This window comes from Homarus americanus, unplaced genomic scaffold (assembly GCF_018991925.1).
Source record: "Homarus americanus isolate GMGI-L3 unplaced genomic scaffold, GMGI_Hamer_2.0 scaffold48354, whole genome shotgun sequence".
Taxonomy (NCBI): Eukaryota; Metazoa; Arthropoda; class Malacostraca; order Decapoda; family Nephropidae; genus Homarus; species Homarus americanus.
Window position 1 is genome coordinate 365,196 of NW_024723833.1, and position 16,290 is coordinate 381,485.

At 40.2% G+C, this 16,290-nt stretch overlaps 1 protein-coding gene across 4 annotated transcripts in view; it reads right to left on the bottom strand.

Moving 5' to 3' along the window:
- Positions 1 to 774: 774 nt before the first annotated feature.
- LOC121863712 (DNA polymerase delta catalytic subunit-like) overlaps positions 775 to 16,290 on the bottom strand; it is a 115,691-nt gene continuing 100,175 nt past the window's right edge. For all 4 annotated transcript variants that reach the window (XM_042362450.1, XM_042362451.1, XM_042362452.1 and 1 more), the window contains exons 19-24: positions 16,023 to 16,195; positions 12,181 to 12,436; positions 11,772 to 11,901; positions 11,097 to 11,236; positions 6,626 to 6,753; positions 775 to 1,233 (exon numbers count right to left, since the gene is read on the bottom strand). In XM_042362450.1, coding sequence (XP_042218384.1) covers positions 1,134 to 1,233; positions 6,626 to 6,753; positions 11,097 to 11,236; positions 11,772 to 11,901; positions 12,181 to 12,436; positions 16,023 to 16,195 — 927 coding nt within the window. In that variant the 3' untranslated portion in view covers positions 775 to 1,133. The remainder of the gene's footprint in view (positions 1,234 to 6,625; positions 6,754 to 11,096; positions 11,237 to 11,771; positions 11,902 to 12,180; positions 12,437 to 16,022; positions 16,196 to 16,290) is intronic.

The window sequence follows — 16,290 nt, forward strand, 5'->3', positions numbered from 1 at the left end:
CCCTATTTTCCCCATTGATTACATGTACAGTACAGTAATTATATATCACGATTTAATATAACTGTATGGCAAACATCCTTGAACCCTATCTCGCGATATATCCCGACCCTACTGTATACCTAATACAGTACAGATTCATGTATGAGTACTGTACTTTATTGTAAAAATGGCTCCCAAGACAATAAAGCCACTCTCCCTGTGGTCTCTCACTTCCCACCCCTCTGCCTCGCCTTGTCGGCTTTCTCTGTTCGTCTCGACACTCTATATCTTCGTCACTATATCATAGGGCACCTACAAAATGTTTATGTAATAAAAGGGGCACCCACGCAAGCCCAAGATAGCCAGCCATTACGAGGGGAACATGAAAATTGACCTGTGGGGCCTTGTGTGGTTACAGTACCTGTCAAGTGACAATTATCCTAATTTGTCACCATTTGTTATCCTCGCATGGGTAACTAGATACCTATACAAAGTGCCATGAAGGTAGCTCTGCCCATTTTGTTAACTAGCCAATCAGTGAAAAAAGTACCTAAAGAATCTTTGAAAGATAGACTCTGATTGGATACTCAGAATATACTCTATAGCGAAGAGAGAATGTTAAATGTAGTCAGTTTTAGCATGGTGTGGTCTGGCTGGGCATCTCGCGTGGGCAGGCGTCAACAGTACCACACATGGTAAGATTGATGGATATTTCTCTATAGTCGTACAAGTGTATAGTGAATTACCTTCCACGGCATGCCTAGTTAGGAATAGGGATAAGACATATACAGTAACTTCATATCACATTTTTTTTTAATAAATTTAATTAGTCAGATTTCTCTCTACATTTCTCCCTGCCTAATATACTAACAATAATGAGTCCCCAGTGGCAGATGGCTAAGTACAAGTAAGTCAGTGATATTATGAAAAAGAAACAAGTGAAAACACTTTACAGTGCTTAAACTTAAGTAGCTGCATAAGAGTAAATAAAGTAAGTAAAAACACACTTCTGTTATAGTATTTCCTAAAGTAGTTGAAACATTCATAAATTTCCTCAACACATAAACAGGCCATCTGAACACAAGTGTGTAGAAAGGATATTCTACAAATAATAAAATTTTTGCCACTGTCAATTACTAATTTTCTAAGGCCTCCTATTTCCAAGCTGGAGCCCCAAACCTCTGAAGAAGTTTATCTTGGTCAACCAGTTCTATTTGTACTTTCTTCCTCATGTAGAAAATTGGGCAGTCTCGACTGAAAGAAATAAAAAAGGTTCATGTTTAAGTATATTATTTTATGCATGGTAGCCACTATTTGTGATTAGTACAGTATTCCTTAAATAAATTACAGTATTTCCACTATCAAGCTATCATTATTATCAGCATGGCAAATAGCATATTTTGAAAGGATAATATGAAGTTTGGGATACATTATTACCTCGTTATACCAAACTCCCATACAGGAATATACCGAACCCCTCCTCAGTATTACCTCTCTACTGTATACTGAATGAATTCGTTATACAGTACACTTATCACCCATATTCACAAACAAATTATTAGTGCCCCTTTATATTCAAGAATCGTGATTGAAATTTGGCTATCCAAGGAGGCTTTAAGAAAATTTGTGGTAATTTCTGAAAAAAATCACTACCACCAGAATGAGTTGTTAAATATTGTTCATCTTTTCCACAGATGTTCTTATTTTTATAGTAAGTATTTTAAAAGGAAATGAAGGAGGGAGGCAGTGAGGGAGGAAGGACAACTCACCACCTCCTGCTCCACAGTTCGTGATCCCTTTATAACAACAGTACAGGTATGCAATTCACCATAATTCCCATTTTATTTAGGTTCATTTGGTGCCGAATTAAAAAACCTTATCGAAAAATAATTATCTTTCGCCAAAAAATCCCAGATGAGCTATTGTGCAGGAGTATATTCTCAGTCTCTTGTTTACATAGCGATAACAGCTGATTGGTCCAGCTGACTCGCTCGCCATAATAATGTTGCCAGCTCTCACACACCATTGTTGTCACTGCTCAAGAGAGCTAGTGCTTACCACAGGATCTGTCCTGAGAACTACTAAATAATATTATAGCATATTTATCAGAACTTAATAAATATTATTGTAGTTTATAATGCATCTCAATATGCCCTGGTTTATTCGCTGATCAATTGTCTAAGTGCAAACACAGATCAGCTGGCAGTCACCAGCTGATTCCAAGACATGTGTGACAGGGTGGAGTAATGCGTCTAGTGTGGCAGAATTATGTCAGTGTTAAGGTTCAAGCACTGATTGCTCCCTCTCACTTTCAGTTGCTGTCACTGGCTAGCTCTCGTGGCGAACAGGGAGGCAACTTGCATAAGTATTCCCCTGCCAGTACACAGCCTCCTCACCATCAAGACCCCTGCTGTGCCTCCTCGTGGTAACACACGGTAACTGGGTGCCTCGTGAGCCCAGACTAGACCAGCAGGGGATGTCGGAGTAGCAGTGGGCCCCAGAGGGACAGTGCATAAGCCCACTGGCATGTGGGCCTATGGTACCTACCAACCACTGCCCCACTGCCTTGTGGAGTAACCTTGGTAGATATAAGGCTACGGGAGTAAACCCCGAATGGAAAATCTGAAGTAGAGCCCCGTATAAGGCAGACATGCTCACAGAGCTCCAACAAGACCCAATGGCAGTATAGGTGAAAGAGGTGACCACCATGGGAACCCAACGACTACACCGGCGGACGAAGGCAATGCCTGATGGACAGGCTACTAAGGCAAAACCCAACAATCTGGGCTATCGGCAGTCCATTGCAACTTTCCCTCTTCCCTGTCGTTGCAACACTTGCATCACTGGATCAGGAAAAGGGAGAGCCATGATGTGTGGTTGCAGCCAGCACTCCTGCCTCACAACATAAATCAACTCATGCTCAGCCATCATCCAGCTCATCATACTTCTCATCATCATCAAAACCCTATACCCCCAAAAGTCCTATGGCGATGGATGAGTGGCGACGGGGACAGGCAGAGATGACTGCCGGGAGTCTCTAGTCACAACTCTACACATGGGGGCACACATAAGATAGTTGTTTATGCACTGGGATCTGGGCAGCAGTGCAATCCGGTCCTGTCTGTGTGACTGAGCTGCCCTTTTGAGGAGCTAGAAAAGGTGCCCTAATCATAGCCTGCCTAAAGAACCAACCTGACTATGCAACCACACCCAGTAAGTCATCCTTAAGTGGTTGAAAACACAATCTTAATCACAGATCAAAACACAAACAAAATATAAAACTTCTTATCGTCGTGCATGGAATGTAAGGACCCTTCTGCCAAAAGAGCTGGCTAGGTATAACATTGACATAGCAGCCATTAGTGAGTCCCGGCTCCCAAATGAGGGTCGACTCACAGAACGGGGGTCTGCCTATACCTTCTTCTTGAAGGGTAAGCCTGCTGTGGAGAGAAACAACATTTATGGAGTTGGCTTTGCCATCCACCAAAGCATCCTACACAGGCTAACTGAAATGCCCATTGGAATCAACAAGCACCTCATGACACTCAGAGTCCTACTGAATCACGCACATTATGCTTTCTTCATCAGTGCATACGCCCCAACACTGGTTGCAGAGGATAACATCAAGGTGGCCTTTTACGCTGACCTCGACAGTGCTAACCTCTATTCCCAGAGAAAATAAGCTTGTGCTCTTTGGTGACTTCAATACCAGAGTTGGCAGGGATGCTAATATTTGGCAGGGAACTATAGGGAGAAATGGACTTGGCAAATGTAATCCCAACGGCCAACTCCTCCTCGGAAAGTGTGCTGTACACAACCTCATTATCACCAATACCTTGTTTAGGCAGGCTGACAAGTCCAAGGGTTTGTGGCAACATCCATGATCCAAACACTGGCATCTCATTGACTACAACATTGTCAAAGAACGAGAACGTCGAGATGTCCTCATCACCCGAGCAGCTCGAACATAGGCTCATAAACAACCCAAATACCAGTGTCATGACCAAAACCTGCAGAGAGGCCAATCACTCCTGGGGCAGCCCCCCTCCACTCATCCAACAGTAACTCCCTATTTAAAGACGAAGAAGGCATCCTTCAGCCCTGAAAAGAGCACTACCATTTGCTGCTCAACTAAAACACCGATGTGGACGTCCTGACTTCCCAGCAGGTCCCTCAGCATCCAGAGCTGACCCACCTCAGCTATCCTCCATCTCTGAATGAGGTAACTACTGCCATCAAACAGATGAAAAATAACAAAGCCTCAGGGCCTGATGGAATCCCAGCCGAGGTGTATAAAGCAGGAGGACCTCTGCTTACCAGCCGTCTCCACTCTCTCCTGGAGAATATATGGGAAAAGGAGCAAATCCCCCAAGCTCTTAAAGATGCCCCCATCAATATTTATAAGAACAAGAGAGGCGGTTAGACTGTGGCAACTACTGCGGGATCTCGCTGCTGTCTGTAGCTGGCAAGATTATCACCTGAGTCCTCCTAAACAGACTTCCTCTCAGAATCTCAATGTGGTTTTAGACGATCATGTGGCACCACTGACATGATCTTTGCTGCCCACCAGGTACAGGAAAAGTGCAGAGAACAGTGTTGTGACCTATACATGGCCTTCATCGACCTAGCGAAGGCCTTCGACTCTGTCAACAGAGAAGACCTCTGGCGGACCCTCAGTTGTTGTGGCTGCCTACCAAAATTCATTGCCATTGTGAGGCAACTCCATGATGGCATGAACGGCAGTGTCCTACACAATGGCACACATTCTGAGCTCTTCCCCATTCAAACGGGGTAAAACAAGGATGTGTACTGGCACCAACCCTCTTTTCCATTTTCTTGGCTGCCTTCCTTACTCGTGCCAGTGCCAATTTAGCCGGCGGGGTGGACATCCAATACCGGATGAAGGGTATTTTCAACATAAGACGACTCCAGGCAGGAACAAAGGTGTATGCAGATTCCCTTACTGAACTTCAGTATGCAGACAACTTTACCCTTGTCGCTCACACTAAACACGATCTACAGGAGATCCTGAACACCTACACAGATGCGTATGTACACTTCGGCCTTGAGGTGAATGTAGGTAAGACTCAGATTCACTTACAGCCTGCCCTTGGTTCAGCCACACCTCCACCATTCATCCAGTTTAACGGTACTACTCTCTCTCTAATGTTGCCCACTTTTGGTATCTCGGCTCCCACCTGTCCACCACCGCAGACATTGATGAAGAGATTCAGCATTGGATCAGATGTGCATCTCGAGCCTTTGGCAGACTCCGTACCCGTGTCTTCAGCTGTAGGGAACCGAAATTATCTACAAAGTTACACGTATATCAAGCAGTGGACCTCCCCACCCTGCTATATGGCAGCGAGATATGGGTCACATACTGGAGGCACCTGAAGGCACTTGAAAACTTTCACCAACGTAGTCCATGTTCAATCCTCCAAGTTCGCTGGGAAGACAAGAGAACAAATGCCAGTATTCTCGCTGACATCAACTGCAGGAGCATCGAGGCTACCATTATCCATGAACAACTATGTTGGACTGGCCTTGTTACTCACAATGATGACAGTAGACTGCCAAAGCAACTAGTACTCTACAGTCACCTAATGGGCAACTGAAAAGGTATAAAGATAGTCTCAAGGCAAACCTGAAAAAGTGCCAAATAGACCCCCTCACCTGGGAGACGATTACTCCACATCGTACCGCTTGGAGGAGCACTACACGAGAAGGAGTCAATACTTTTGAGTTGGCTCGACTGTAAACCGAGGCAGACAAGCGCCAACGCTGAAAAGATTCTGCCACCGCCCTTCCCGCACTAGATGTAGCCCCCCATATGTGTAACATCTGTGATCGACCCTGCCGGTCCCGTATCGGCCTCTTTAGTCACCTCAGAACTCACCAACCTAGGTGACATCCCTAATGACTCTTATCATTGTATCACAGCTGGATGATCGTCATACTTGATTCCGAGTGGTAGCAAAGTAGTGTGTGTGTGTGGGTGTGATGTTATTATTAATTAGTGAATAATAACTGGCCTAAGGTTAAAAATGCTTTGAAGTGGATGTAGGACAGATGAGTGGCTCTCATGTTTTTGACCAGACTTGGCCTTTTTTTACGGGAATTAGCCCACCCGGGCACAGGTCGGATGACCCACAATGGGGCCTGGGCAGCGAAAAAATAAGAACAGAAAGAAATTAAAAATAGAGAAGAAAAAGGTTATACTGTACTGCGTTAATCTACATCACGAAGATGCCGGAAAACCAGCTTTTTAAAGTGAGACATATTGTATAAGTATGGAAACAAAAAAAAAAGCAGAGCATTCCACAATTTGGCTGTGTGAGGAAAGAAGGATGTACTATAATGGGTTATTCTAGTGTGACTGACATCCACAGAGAAACGGTGGGCACCGCGGGCAAGACGTGTGTTACGAGCCCACGGCCTTGCCGGCGGTACACAGGATGCCAAATCCACCGAACATTGCCAGTTAAAGTACTCTTCTCTCTCAATATACTGTACACATACATAAAACATCCAACTTAAGAAGCAAGATAAACATTTAAAAAACTACTAGGTACTGTATATCTTACATAGTTTATATAAACAGCCTCACTTTACACTTTTAATAAACAAATAAAAAACCTTTTACCTAGTGCAGATAACTTCTTCATGGATGGATCCTTGGCAGCGTTGGCATTGGGTCCACAACCTTGAGAACTTCTCCTCTAGGGTACACAACACTGTCATCTGCTGCATGTACACTTCACTTTCACGAAGCTGAGATTAAGAAACCTCAATTAAGGTAATTTCAGTGGTTTCATAAAATTACAACAATAAAACAAAAAGCAAAACAAGCATAATGAGGAAATGCATAAAATATATCAAACTTACACACTATTGAAAACAAACAAAATTTAAGTTCAGTGAAATTGAAAGTTTGGTCCCATAAGCATTAGTGCCCATTAGGGACAAGGAGGTAGCATGTCTGATAATGTACTATATTACATCCACTTCCCCAAGTTGTAACCTTATGTCCCCATTTACAGCTGGGAGAACTGGGAACGCCAGGGGATCTAACCACCGACCCACAGAACAGGAGGCCAGCGCTGTATCCACTTGACCGCCACTCTCCTTGAGAACCGATCCTTGGCAGTTGTTGTCGAGGGATCGATCTCTCGCTCTTTCTCTACCAATAGTGGTGTCCCACAGGGTTCTGTTCTTTTCCCTACTATCTTCCTTCTTTTTATCATGATTTACTTCACACTACAACTAATTCTATCCATTCTTACGCTGATAATTCTACTCTTCACTCTTCTTCACATTTTCCCTTCCCCCTAACTCTCAAACTAGATCTGTTTCTAGAGCTGATATCATTTCACCGATCAATGTGGATCTGTGCAGCATCTCCGAATGGTAGGTAGAAACTTGGTTAAATTCAAAAGTAACAAAACTCAGTATTTACCAATTACACTTTCCAAATTAGATGATCTCCCACCATTCACATTTCAGGATGCAATCATTCAACCAAATTCTAAAATTGATAAACTAGGCAACACCATTTCCTCTAATATGCCATGAAAGCTAAAGCTAAAGCTGCCTCCCAAAAGCTGGGAATGCTGTACAGATGCCCTAGCTACTTCACTCCTCAGCAGTTGCTTCAAGTATATAAGGGATTCATTCGTCCTAACTTGGAGTACTGCTCTCATATCTGGGGTGGCTCTTCTTCTGTCCAACTTTTAGATAGGGTGGAATCAAAGGCATTTCGTCTTATTAACTCTCCTCCTTTAGTTGATAATCTTTCTTCCCCTTCTCTTCACTGCAATGTTGCTTCATTCTCTCTTTTACAAGTACTTTAACGGGCAATGTGTGGTGGATTCGGCATCCTGTGTACCGCCAGCAAGGCCGTGGGCTCGTAACACTCATCTTAGCCGCAGTGTGGATGTCGGTCACACAAGAATAATCCGCTATAGTACATCCTTCTTTCCTCACACAGCCAAACTGTGGAATGCTCTGACTTCTGTGTTTCCACACTCATGCAATCTGTCTCACTTCAAAAAGCTGGTTTTCTGCCATCTTTGTGGTGTAGATTAATATACCATATATCTCGGCTATTAAGACAGAATTTGAACCTTAAAAAAATCAGCCCAAAATTAGGGGTCGTCTTAAATACCGGGTATAAGATTCTTACCTCTTACATATTGTGGTTTAGCGTGTCAAGAGTGGTGATGGAGAACATCGTAAACCACTCACAAGGTCCTACCACTAATTATTTTATACTGAAACTTACGTTTGGGAAGCTAGATTAAAAATAAGATTATCGGTATATTAAAATAATAAAAATGTATTGTAAGCCTGTCTAACATACCGTAAAATAACAATATACCCCAGTAATAAACATAGCTATCATCACGCACCACCCGCCATTTGCCAGAGACGAGACAAAAAAGGGAAAGTGGCTGCTGTAAGAGGGGGAGATCGGGCTATTTTTAGCCCGTCTTTGTGTCTGAAGTGGCCAGTAATGCATCCCGGTATATTTACTGATCATAATACTTATCTCCTATAAATAATTCATTTAAAATTTATTTTTTTACAAAGAATATTCAGTAAATGAATGCGTTAATTCTTGAAACTACCGACAGTGGTAGTTTTCTTCATGCTAAATTTAGAATGAGAATGAAGAAGCCGAAGTCACGTCATCTGATTCGGAGTTTGATCATTGATGATGATGGAACCATAACTGCATCAGGTAAACTTCACCTACCGGGTATAGCCTTCCTTTGTCGCGAAGCAAGTTCATAAATTAAAGAAAATACTTACAGTGTGTTTAATATATCACAGTATATTATAAATAAATAAATTAACAAATAAACCGGTAAGTCCATTTCAAGTAAATGGAAAAATTTTACTAGACACCGACATTAGTTCCAGTTAAATAACAAACGCTTAAGTGACGTCACTAGTGTTTACACTACACCTGCCGGTAACATTTGATGCCATTACTTGAAGTGAATTGGCCTTATTTTAAATAACCAAGGATGTGTAAACAGCACTGGTCAATGGGATGGTTGGTAAAGGACTAGTGGGTCATTAAGCTCCCAATGGTAAGTGTCATATTTGTGGTAGTCTTATATAGCGAATAGAGCTCAAAACCTACTTTTTAAATGGAAATTTTGGGGGGTCGTCTTATACACCCCGTCGCCTTGTACGCCGAGATATATGGTAATCTTTTTCTCTTCTATTTTTAGTTTCTTTTTACTCTTACCTTCCCCCCCCCCCCAGGCCCCGTTGTGGGCCGATGACCTATGTCCGGGTGGGCTTAACCCCCCCCCCCCATCTCGCGATATATCCCGACCCTACCGTAATGGTCTTAAGACTCCTATAGGTGGGTAATTGTGTATGACTTCTGCAGGTGGGTAATGGTCTGTTACTTTTGCAGGTGGGTAATGGTTTTAAGACTCGTGCAGGTGGGTGATTGATTATTAATTTTGCAGGTGGATAATGGTCTTAAGACTCCTGTAGCTGGGTAAATGTCTATGACTCCTGCAGGTGGGTAATGGTCTTAAGACTCCTGTAGCTGGGTAATGGTCTTAAGACTCCTGTAGCTGGGTAATTGTCTATGACTCCTGCAGGTGGGTAATGGTCTTAAGACTCCTGTAGCTGGGTAATTGTCTATGACTCTTGTAGCTGGGTAATTGTCTATGACTCCTGCAGGTGGATAATGGTCTTAAGACTCCTGTAGCTGGGTAATTGTCTATGACTCCTGCAGGTGGATAATGATCTTAAGATTCCTGTAGCTGGGTAATTGTCTATGACTCCTGCAGGTGGGTAATTTAGTTTTACACCAAACACTTGCCTGTGTGCTGCAGAAATACTGATAGTGAATGTATTGATTTATTTATTTTCTATCTTCACAGCTGTCAGGATGGACCCCCCCCCAATATGCTCTGATCTTAAGAATAATCAATTTGGCAATGAAAAAATAAGACATTTGTTTACTGAGAAAATTATCAGGCCAGATTTAAATAAATGAATAAATATGACTAAACATTTGCTTTTATGCCTCAATATGATGATGAATTTTTATGTTAAATTTACTATGAAAAGAACCTTAACCTCTTAATGGTCACTGACGTAAATTATGCCATCCCCTGACATACGCTAATTGGTCACTGACATAGTTTAGGTCACGTAAGTACTGGGCATGCACTGGGAAGCTATCTGACTCTGACTCGCAATTTTGTGACTCCAGTGCATAGTGTGTACAGTATACATAGAACTAATTTTATAGTTATACTGTATTGATGTTTTTTTTGTTTTGTTTTTTCTATACAGGGATTAGCCCACCTGAGCACAGGTCACTGACCCACATCCAGGCCTGGGGCGTGAAAACGAAATAATAATTACAATAATAATAATAATAATAATAATTAGTTCAAAGTAATTAAAATTTATAAAAAATACAAAATTAAAAAATAAATAATAATAACACTGATAACAATAATAATAATAAAGAACCATAAAGTTATAAAAAAAAATGAAAAAAGATCAATAGTGAGAAACGATATATGTACAATATGTTGTGTTGTCAAAGAAAGAGAAACAATTGAGACCCTGCAATTGTATATAAATGAGGCAGAAAATCAGATCAGCAACCTGGGGCTTGGTCACAATTTTTGTGATGCCATATGGCAGCAGGGTCTACCATTAGACAACACATTATGCTTCCAATATCTTCCCAGGCGGTAGTAAATAACATAAGGAAGTAGAAGTGGTAGGAGACATGCTGGCACCTCTGAACGACACTGTGTGCTCAGGACCTTTAAACCATGTAAGGATCTTATAGGTAAGCTTTTAATTGTTACCACATGACTTTGAGGGTCCTTTAGGGTTATTTTAGTCAACAAAAAGAATGTGGAAAATCTTTCTAATGAACATCCACATGCACATAAACAATGCAAGATGCATACTTAAGGTTTGTGAGAGAATAAACTACCAAAGGGCGTGAGGATGAAATAATAGAAAGGAAGTTAAAACAGGTTTTATATAATTAAAAAACAACAAATAACTTACAATCATACTAAAATTCTGGGCCAATAAAAAAAAAAAAAAAAAAAACTTACCTTGCAGTGTTTACACAGTGCCTCAGATGCTGAGTCAATAGCAACTTTGCAACCAACACATGATGTTTTTTTGGTGATGAATTTTGCCATTGCTCCAACTTTGCTGTGTGTGATGATTCTTGATCGTGTGTGGTCACCCTCTAGTGGAGAGAGATATATGTTATTGTATTCTATCAGGGATCAACTTTAATGGTTATCCAGTTGCCTGGGACAAGTGAAAAATCTAGTTTGGACAAAAAAAAAATTAACCTCCAATTGTACAATAAGGGAAATAAGTTTTTATTGTTTATGAATACCCTGTAGTTTCATAATAGAGCTGCTTTCCTATTTCATTCAACATTTGGTATTGTTTTGGCATTACCAAGTCATGTCATTTCTTTTTTAATAATTAAATTAAATTAAATTACTTGTATTTCAAATGACGAATTAATTAAACAACGAACAAGGGGGCGATGAAAAACGAGTCTCCCTGCATGTGTAGGTTATGAAATATACTTTAAGCAGACCTATGAGGAATATGAGTCTGTGTGTGTTTATACTTGCTGTATATGACCTTTTCCTGTCTTTTTTTAACACACCACTATTTCTGCTTCCCCACCCCTCTTTTAAGGTTTCTGGGTAAGGAAATACATAATACATGTGCATAGAAGAACAGAGTCAAAAATTTAAACTTACTAAGCAATTGAGATTCAGCCTTATCTCCAAGGATAGGTTCAAATATTCTCAACAGAGGTTTGCTGAGTTGGTTTGTGAGGTAGTATTCATAGTCAATAGGCAGACTATTTTCCAGCACATAAATGGGGTCCTGCAAAATAAGTACCACTGGCAGTTAATAAAATGGGATAATTATAACCTGATATATTACTATAAAAATGTTGTCAATGTTTAATCTTATTACAATTCTGTTTATGACAAAAACAATTCAGACTACCTTCATGATACTTTATCTATTCTATTCTATTTACGATGCTGTCGTCCATTCAGTCTTACTATTGTAGTAAATATGTTCTGCCATGGAGTTATGAGATATCCAAATCACTTCCTACATCTTGAAAGACAAACAACCCATCAACCTGATACTAACCTCAGCTTTTTCGTAAGCGGGCGTGCCCTTCGCCCCTGCAACGATGACGAAGGGAACCCTGTCCCCGAGTTTAGGGGCAGTGCCTGGGTCCCGCTTTCTCATTTTATTGGCGAGTACTACATGAGCTTGCTTAGCTGTATATTCCTTCTCAGTTTTAGTTAATTCTTTTGTTATGACTAGCTGTGAAATATCGATCTTATTGCACAGCAAGTCTGATATAGTGTGCTTGGCGTAATCAACTGCTCCTGAAGGGTCTCTGTCATGATAGCACAAAGGAAATTTACATTATAATGAGCAAAGTAAAAGGAAGAAATATTCACAGCAAAGATCTTATACATTTTACATTATAAAAGAGGAACATTTCCAGCCATGCACCGATTAATACTCAAATTGGGAATAATAAACAAATAATCAGTTTTTCTCACAAAGTAATACAGTACCTTAGGTTTTCCTTCCTCGACTTTCCCTTATGTAAAGATGCTAATAAATCCCTTTACATTTTGAAGCGAGGTTCAAATTTCAGTGAAAGACTAACCATTGATGATAGTTTAATACAGTGGTCCCTCGGTTAACGAACACAATTCGTTCCAGAAGGTCGTTCGTTAACCGAAACCATTGTTTCAATGGGATTTTGGGTAATTGGTTCCAGCTCACCGAAAATTACATACAAACTAAAAATAAATGCAGTAAAGTACACTTCCTTTGAGGTGTGCATGTAGAAGGCTCCTGGTTGATGATGATGATGATGGGAAATAGAAGTGGGGGTGGAGGAGAAGGGAGAAGAGAAGGCAGTGGGGATGGAAGAGAAGTCACCCCATGCTTCATACCGCCATTTCACCCATAAAATTTTAAGTTCACTAGATGTAATTCAAGATTATTTTCTTTAAATCAACACTGCATTATATATTTTCAATATGTAAAATAAATTTCAGAATGACCAATAATTGTACTGTAAAAACGTAAAAATAGTTTATGTTCAAGAGTCTCAAGCAAGATGCTTCCTCCACTGAGCAGAGACACAAACTGACGCCATTCTGGGTGAGTCAAGTGGCTGTTTGGCACGCTAAAAACTAGTTCCCTGTACTTCAATTACGTTAAATAATTGTTAAAATGACTAAATTCTTAATATAAGACTTGGAAAATTATTGAATAGTACAACCTTCTTGATATTTACTCAAATGGTAACGAATTTAAGCCCTAAAACCGATTACAGTGGTCCCTCGGTTAACGAGCGCCTCGGTTAACGAGTTACCTTCCATAAGATTCTTAACTTCGGTTAACGAGCAATCCCTCGATTAACGAGTTTCTTACGAGCCGACCTGAACATGTTTTCGCTTGCATTTGGCGGTCCACCAGCTGTAGTATTAGTCCGCCAATACAGTAATCGGTTCTAGGGCTTAAATTCCTTACCATTTTAGCAAATATCAAGAAGTTTAGACTATTCAACAATTTTAAAAGTTTAATATTAAATTTTTTAGTCATTTTAACAATTATTGAACATAATTGAAGGTAATGAAACTAGTTTTATGCGTGGCATCCAGCCTCTCAACACACCATACAGGCGTCAGTCTTTGTGTCTTTTCAGTGGAGGTAACATCTTGCTTGAGACTCTCTTCAACTAAACGCTTTTTTTCTGTGTTTCCAAGCAAATTATTGGTCATTTTGAAATTTATTTTACATATTGACAATATCAGTGCAGTGTCTAATTTCACCACCTCTTCCAGCACTCTAATTCCCATCATCATCATCATCCAGGAGCCTTCTACATACACACCTCAAAGTACAGTGGTCCCTCGGTTAACGAACTCAATCCGTTCCAGCAGGTTGTTCGTTAACCGAAAAGTTCGTTAACCAAAACCATTGTTTCAATGGGTTTTTGGGTAATTGGTTCCAGCTCACCGAAAATTGCCTAAATTCAACAAAAATGGTAGAAAAGTTCACTTACTTTGCGGTGTGTATGTAGAAGGCTCCTGGATGATGATGATGGGAATTAGAATGGGGGTGGAGGAGAAGGAAGAAGAGAAGGCATTGGGGTGGAAGAGAAGTCACCCCATGGCACCATTTCACCAATAAAATTTTATTTCTCTTGGTGTACGTTAAGATTATTTTCTTTAAATCAACACTGCACTGCATTATATATTGTCAATATGTAAAATATATTTCAAAATGAACAATAATTTGCTTGGAAACACAGAAAAAAAGCGTTTAGTTGAAGAGAGTCTCAAGCAAGATGTTACCTCCAGTGAAAACAGAGAGAGACTAACGCCTGTTTGCTGTGTTAAGAGGCTGGATGCCGCGCATTAAACTAGTCACTTTACCTTCAATTATGTTCAATAATTGTTAAAATGACTAAAAAATTTAATATTAAACTTTTAAAATTATTGAATAGTATAAACTTCTTGATATTTACTAAAATAGCAAGGAATTTAGGCCCTAGAACCGATTAATGTATTGGCGGACTGATACTAAAGCTGGTTGCCCGGCCAGTGCAAGCGAAAACATGTCGAGGTCGGTTCGTAAGAAATTTGTTAGCCGAATTTTTGTTCGTTAACCGAATTGAAGATTCTTATGGAAGGCAGTTCGTTAACTGAAATTTCGTTAACCGAGGAATTACTGTAAGTGTACTTTTCTACCTTTTTGTTGAATTTAGGCAATTTTCAGTGAGCTGGAACCAATTACCCAAAAACCCATTGAAACAGTGGTTTCGGTTAACAAGTTTTTCGGTTAACGAGCAACCTTTTAGAACGGATTGTGCTCATTAACCGAGGGACCACTGTACTGTATTGGTGGACTAATACTACAGCTGGTGAGCAGGCGAAAGCAGGTGAAAACATATTGGGAAAAATTCGTAAGGAATTCGTTAACCGAATTGAATATTCTTTTGGAAGGTAATTCGTTAACCGAAATTTCGTTAACCGAGGGATCACTGTACTGTGTTAGTGGAACAACCACATAACACCACAGTATTATAACAAGAATATTCAAACTGTTAAATCAAACAACCTGGACAACTGAACACCGACTTATTTCACACTTCAAAAGGACACAACTCTTTGAGTGGTACATTAAATTGATCCCTTATTTGGAGTCAACAAAATATACACTATCAAACAACACAATACCAATTTCATAGCTCTCATATTATTAGTCACACAAGAGGAATATAAAAAATATCCAAAGATTAGATGGTTACTAAAATCCCCTACATCTTGGTGTTGTGGGAACAGAAACCCAACTGGTTTATAACTACCATTAAAGAAATATAAACATATCTTATCTCTGTTGGTGGTGTTGGAGGGTGTGTGATGGTGGTGGTGTTGGAGGGTGCGTGTTGGTGGTGGTGTTGGAGGGTGTGTGTTGGTGGTGGTGTTGGAGGGTGCGTGTTGGTGGTGGTGTTGGAGGGTGTCTTTATTCAAGACATCCTCAGGTAATGAGACCCACTAATCTCTCACCCAAGAATGGGTGACCTGACATTCCATCAAAAGGGCAGTAATATGAGACAACTAATCCCTCACCCCACCTCCACCTGACATTGAGTCGAGTCAGGTCAGGTTCCCAAAAAATACTTTAGCTTTCGTCTTTATTCAAGACATTTTCAGAAAATGCTCTTGATTTTCAACCTCGGAATTTGTTCTCAAAGCCCGAATTTTCTGGTTAACAGATGTATATTTATATATATGGTGTACATAAGGAATAATGAGTACATCTGTCACTCAGCTATGAATAAAGAATGGACAGTAGATGTAATGCACTTTACTCTCATGTACAGGATATTCCAAGGTGAAAAGTACTACAGTAATCATTTTTATGGTTCCAAGACAATAATTTATTTTCAACCATACCTTTCAATAAGGATCTTTTGTAGACACGTGTTAATAAGATTGGCCACAATGGGGGAATTATCTCGCCTCACTGTCTCAATACCCTTGCAATCCATTTTGTCGTGCTTCTCTGGTCTGGTAAAGTAGAGGCCAGCGTAACGTTTTTTGTTTATTAGAAGATAAGGGAAGTATACCTGCAAGTAAAGATTAAAAATAACGTTGTGACAAAAAAACTTTATGACAAGTTTAATAATAATAAAAAAAAAAAAAAAAAAAAAATATATATATA